General features: G+C 28.0%; 1 protein-coding gene across 6 annotated transcripts in view; it reads left to right on the plus strand.

The window, feature by feature from the left end:
* The window catches only part of scrib (scribble planar cell polarity protein), a 38069-nt gene extending 32790 nt beyond the window's left edge, over nt 1-5279 (plus strand). For 4 of the 6 annotated variants that reach the window (XM_018516527.1, XM_018516528.1, XM_018516530.1 and 1 more), the window contains 4 exons: nt 3370-3807; nt 4563-4674; nt 4800-4856; nt 4957-5279. In XM_018516527.1, coding sequence (XP_018372029.1) covers nt 3370-3807; nt 4563-4674; nt 4800-4856; nt 4957-5075 — 726 coding nt within the window. In that variant the 3' untranslated portion in view covers nt 5076-5279. Of the gene's footprint in view, nt 1-3369; nt 3808-4562; nt 4675-4799; nt 4857-4956 lie in introns of those variants that run through there. The other 2 variants (XR_001940403.1, XM_018516531.1) reach the window with 2 other exon arrangements.
* Nucleotides 5280-6104: the final 825 nt, after the last annotated feature.

The raw sequence follows: 6104 nt of genomic DNA on the forward strand, positions 1-6104 counted from the left end.
TGCGTGCGTGCGTGCGTGCGTGCGTGCGTGCGTGCGTGCGTGCGTGCGTGCGTGTGGGTGTAGGTGTGTGTGTGTGTATGTGTATGTTATACGTACTATGTATTATAATTCAGTTAGGAAAAATATATGTACATTAGATATATTTTTCGTAGTTGAATTGTCATCTATATATTACTGTTAGTTTTGAAGAGGCATATAATATGTCTTATTATTCAACGCACCAAATTTTATTGATTGTATATAATTAATTTATAACTACATATGTATGTAGCGAGTATCGTGACATCTTGCATTTTATTTTGGCTGTAATTTTTTTTTTTTAAATATCGATTTTTTAATCAAAATCTTTTAATAAGCATATATTTAGACCAAACTTAGACCTCTAGAAATAATTAAAATTGATCAATTACTACCATTTTTATATCAATCAAGACCAACTGTTTTGAAAAGATAAAATAACGCATGATGAATTATTTTACTTTACAGAATGTTGTTATTAATTCCTTTCTAAATACAAATTTTGTGACGACAGAAAAATAATATTTTAAATTTAAATTGTTAAGAGTTACAACATTGTTATGAGCGTGTTTTGAATATTGGCCTTTGTCTCAGTTAAACTTATTAATAGTCTCAACAGTACATTAGTACTACAATTAAGTCATATCATTATTGAAATTTGAATCAATGTATCTATATATTTTCTATAAGCATTATATGTTCATATAACTCTAATGGACCAGATGTTTATATATTATTACAAACTATCAGATAAGCTAATATTTACTTAAAGATATCTGAGAGATGTTAATGTTAAAGTTCCAGTTGATCGGAATAGGAATGAAATTTGGATGTTTTTAAGATAATCTGCCTATGCACAGAAATTTTCTGAAAATGTTATTACATTAGTTATTCCTGTTGTAAAATATATGAATATTATGATAAAAATACTTTTTTCATAATTATATATTTAGGTAGAAAAAGAACAGATATGGGGAATTCTACAGAACTTTTCACTTTCGAGTAAAAAAAAAAATTTTTTTTTTGAAGGCACAGCTTTGAATTTTTTTCTGGTGATTGATATTACATACCAAAATGCAGTTCTATGCGAGAAATTCATTTTTGGTGGAGGTTCAGAGAGTTTGTGAAGAAATTTTAGGGCTAGTTTACCTTAAAAATATAAAATCGCAGATACTTACACGAAAATTAAATCTAATACTTTCTTGGATCGCTAATGTCTAATGTGGAGTCGAAAGTGACCAGTTACAACCCTCTCTATGAGGGTGATTTATCCTTAAAACAGGGAAGTGTCGATATTTACGTCAAAATAAAATCTAGTGCGTTTATGGAATTACTGGATCCAATTGAATATCAACCTATGTAGGTGTGATTTGCCGAAAATCGCTCAAAAATTCTCGCCACTAAAGAATAGATCTTAGAAAATTACATTTGTTCTCACCGAAAACATAAACATATATGAATATAATGGCTTTATTACGTGGAAGGATTTATTTTCTGCAAAATTTCTCATTTTAGGGGGAAAAAACTTTAATAAGGCGATCATACATCAATGGTAAAATGGAATTTGAGGTCAAAAAATTTTAGAGATCAGCGATCAAAAAGACATAATACGTGATTATTTTTAATCATTCTACCATTTTTAATTTTAACAATAAGTTTCTCTAATTATTCTTGACTGTTTTAAAATAAGTATAACATATGCTACATACGTGAACAATCTTTTTTATGATAACTTATTGTGTCAAAAGTCGTTTACAATCGGTCTTAAAATTTGATAAATAACTTTGGAACTGTGCCGCTAAAAATATAACTTGTTTTTTACGAATTTCGCGAATTCTCTTCATTTTTCTGATGTTGCCATTGCAATATTTTTTAAGGCACACGCTTCATTGATGGCTGATTTTCTTTTATTTTATCAATACTTTCTAATGCTATAGGTAGTTTGACGTTAAGAGAAGAGTTCAGGGCCAAAAAAGTGGAAAAACTAATAAAAATAGTGTTTCACAATAACGAACGGACCATTGGCTCTAGGACGGGTAATATCTTGTAGAGTATTGTTTCTTGATACTAAAAATACTTGGTTCAATTTTTTTCATTCACTGCATAGATCAGGAGAATAAAAAGACTTTTTCAAAAATAGTCGGCGACACGTAAATTTTAGATATTTTCTTAATTTTTCCACATAAATTTTTAAAATTTATTATGAAAAACTGACATTTTAGCTTGGAAATATTCATATAATATCCTACAGTAGAGGAGACTGTTTATCATAAAACAATTTTCGTACAATTAAATAATGAAATAATAATTTTTTTTACGTACATACTTTCTCTTAATTTCAACACATAAATAAAATGCGATTTTTACAAATTTTTTAAAACAAAATTATGTGCTACTTTTTATCCTTAACCATTTGAGAAGATCGAATATAAAAATCAAAGATTGTTTCAAAACAGAAATTCCTATATGCTTAATTAAATTTATTTAAATCTTACAAAAGTGATATAGATATAAAGCAATAAAACTAAATAAAATATACAAAGTTCTTACGTTTGAATGGTGCAAATATATTTTCAATATCATAGAAAATATAATTAAAAATCAAATACAATACATCTACCCTAAATTATTCTACAGGACATAAAATATAGTCCAGGTCGCAAAGTAACACAGTGAGACGAAACTTGCTAAGTGTTCTCAAGTATTTAAAGCATGTAACAGTCTCCACTACTATACTATCGATATATACGATGGATAGGGTACAAATATAGAATTTTAAAAAATAAATATAAGAAAACATGTTTAACATACCGATCATATATTTACAAATTAAATTATGCGCAACAGGTTGCATGATTTATTGCAATAATAGTACAATTGAAAGACATACACATAGACAGTCATAAGCAGAAAAGCCGATCGAACAAAGAAGTTTAAAATTCTTCTTTAAATCCTATATAGATTTTGTATGACATGTAACATTTGTGAAATAAATCTGTTTTAAAGTATGAGTATCAAACTTTAAAGAAATTTATATTTAATGATCTATCATAGTAATATTTAATTTTACTATTTAATTTTACTGTTCTTCTATTAAGAAGTAAATAACGATTTATCATTAAAAAAATGAGCAAATATTTTGTAAATTATAGTTTTATAGATTAATAGAGTGGTGTTGGAATAACCCGCATATAATGTATTTTGTGTTATAATATATATTAATTAAATAGTACAGTATGTTGTTGTTTGTTTTGCATGTAATCGAATACGTCACGATAAACTATTTGGTTTTATTTAAATCGTATTCCACTAATTAAATGATTAATATAATTTTCCGTGTTATTTACTCAGTCAAGAACAAATGAGACATCTGGAACATCAAAGGATTTTTCTTCGTCCAAGTCATCTACAATCCCTGACCTTCCTAAGGCAGCAAATTTTGAACGTTCTACTTCAATGCAAACTTTACCATCTCGAACGAAAACAAAATCTTTGCCAAAACGCAGTATTACGTTTGCCGATCTGCCACCATCTTTAAAAAAGAGTTCAGATTCTATCGTTTATTCGTCTCATGTTAAGCCTACTCTATCTAAAATTGAACAATCGAATCGGCCATTGCAGGAAGCATCTACTTCTCTTCCACAAGTTATTTCCTATCAAACACCTGCACGTTTCCAACTTCCCCCAACACCTCTAACTGCTCCCGAATACTGGGAAAATCTTGACACTTCGGCTTCTTTTAGCAAGCGACAGATAGCACGTTCTGTTGACGGAAATGTTCAGGTTGAGGTGGGTTTGAAAAGCATGTTAACTGATAATAATATTAATATACTAATAGAATACACACGCGTGTGTGTGTGTGTATGTGCATATCTACATATATATACATATTGTAGGGATGCACCGAATATTCGGAAAGTATCCGGTATCCGGTGTTATCGAGCACTTTTTTACTATTCGATCGAATAGCCGGATATCATTAGTATCCGAGAATATTATTCGATTGAAATTTGATATCATTAAATTGTTGATTTTTTCTTATACAAATGTTCTAGAAATAAGTATGCATATTTACGATGCTACAATATGTTATACATTGTTGCAAAATTACAATCTTTTTCTCTATAAGTTTTTTTTTAGAAGACACTTTCTCCGAATCCGATTGGATATCCGACTCGAAGAAATCGCCTTCTCGGATATCCGAGCGGATACCGGATATCCGAGCGGATACCGGATATCTGATATTTCATTCTATTCAGATATCCGATATCCGGTGCATACCTAATACATATACATATATGTATATATACTGGAATAAAGTTTTCATAATCTAAAAAATGAATTTGTCCATTAAATTCGATTAATAAATGCATCAAATTTATTTAATGCAATCCAATCTAGTCTTATCTATCTTATTTCTGGCATGTATTTATGGAGACTGGATGCAATGTGTGATTTTTTTATTTGAGATTATTATGTTATAATTACTCTATATGAAAAATATACAAATCGATATTTATTTGTGGAAATGTTTACAAACACAGCAATCTCCAACTTCATCTCCAACACCACCATTGACAAAAATGTCAGTCAGCGATAAAAAGAAGTTATTCGAAAGTGCCATGGAAGAACATTTGAAACCCTCGCCTAAACCAGGTAAGAATATATATGTGTGTTTCGTGTATATGTATACCCCATTTACTTTAAATATTATATATATTTTATACTTATATATAAGATATCGATTTCGAAAAATAAATCAATAATATTATACATTACAGATAAAATATTCAGTTTTTTAAGTCAAGATGAGGTAGAAAAAATGAGACAAGAGGAAGGTAAGCTGTTATTTGTAAATATAGCTGAACAGTTTTTTTATTTATCATATTTTTTATCTTAACATAATTGAAAATAACTATAAAAATCATATTTTTATAGAAAAAAAAATTGCCACTTTGACGCGAGACGAACTCAAATCATGGGCACAACTTGATGAAAACGAAGGTCTCGAAGATTTTGATACAATGGATGATCAGGATAATGGACGACCTAAGTAAGCTTCAATCTTCACGTTTAAGGCTGGTATTCATAGTCGATTCTTATATTTTAGACTATCTTATGTATAGTCTTACGATATCATAAACCAATCGGAGAGCCGCATTAATATTTTAAGAGATTACTTAAAATAAGAACAGACTATGAAAACCGGCCTAAATCATTCCTTATTTCGAAAATAATGCAACCTATTACGATATATATTTTACGCATCGATAAATGGTAACATTTATGTCTAATATAAATAAGTATAAAAGTATACAACTAAATATTTAATCTACAAGTATTGTAAACAAAATTAAGTGAAAAATTATTAGATTACATGAATAAAACATATTATATCAAAACTTCTAAAAAATTTAAAAAGTTATGTTAATATTATGTTTACATTATACATGTTAATTGATTTATGACAATCTATACAATAGAATACACTAATGTTTTTAAATAAATCTTGTATAACCTGGTTAATAATATATACTTATAATTTTGTTTAACTTTAGAATAAATTAATTTTTTTGCTAGAAGAGGGAAAGGGAGAGAACGAAAGGATGGGAGAGAGAGAGAGAAAGAATATATACGTATCTTTATAATGTTAAACATTTGTATGTTTAACCACTTGAATATTAACAAGTAATGTTATAGATTGGGCACAACCGTATTACGATTAATTGCGATACCAAGGACGATTTTCAGATTATTAAATTGTTAGAATCTAATAACTTTTATAATATTCAAACTATTGGTTATTGTTAATTATAAATACAGTGCAGAAATTAGGTTTTTTATTTATGTTTCCAAGTAAGTGATAGCACATTTTAAGATATTTATTAGAAGAATTAATTTTAAACCTTAGCAATATTTGAGTATAATTGAGTATAATTATGTTTTACATATACGTATATTCTATATGTTTATTTGCATTTTTATTTATTGTCAATAAGTTTTAGATGAATTTGTTACAGCTTATATATTCCTATGATATATGCCGTTATTGGCTTATATTTATTTCTATGTTTATTTATTTATAT

This window comes from Trachymyrmex cornetzi, unplaced genomic scaffold, assembly GCF_001594075.2.
Source record: "Trachymyrmex cornetzi isolate Tcor2-1 unplaced genomic scaffold, Tcor1.1 scaffold640, whole genome shotgun sequence".
NCBI lineage: Eukaryota > Metazoa > Arthropoda > Insecta > Hymenoptera > Formicidae > Trachymyrmex > Trachymyrmex cornetzi.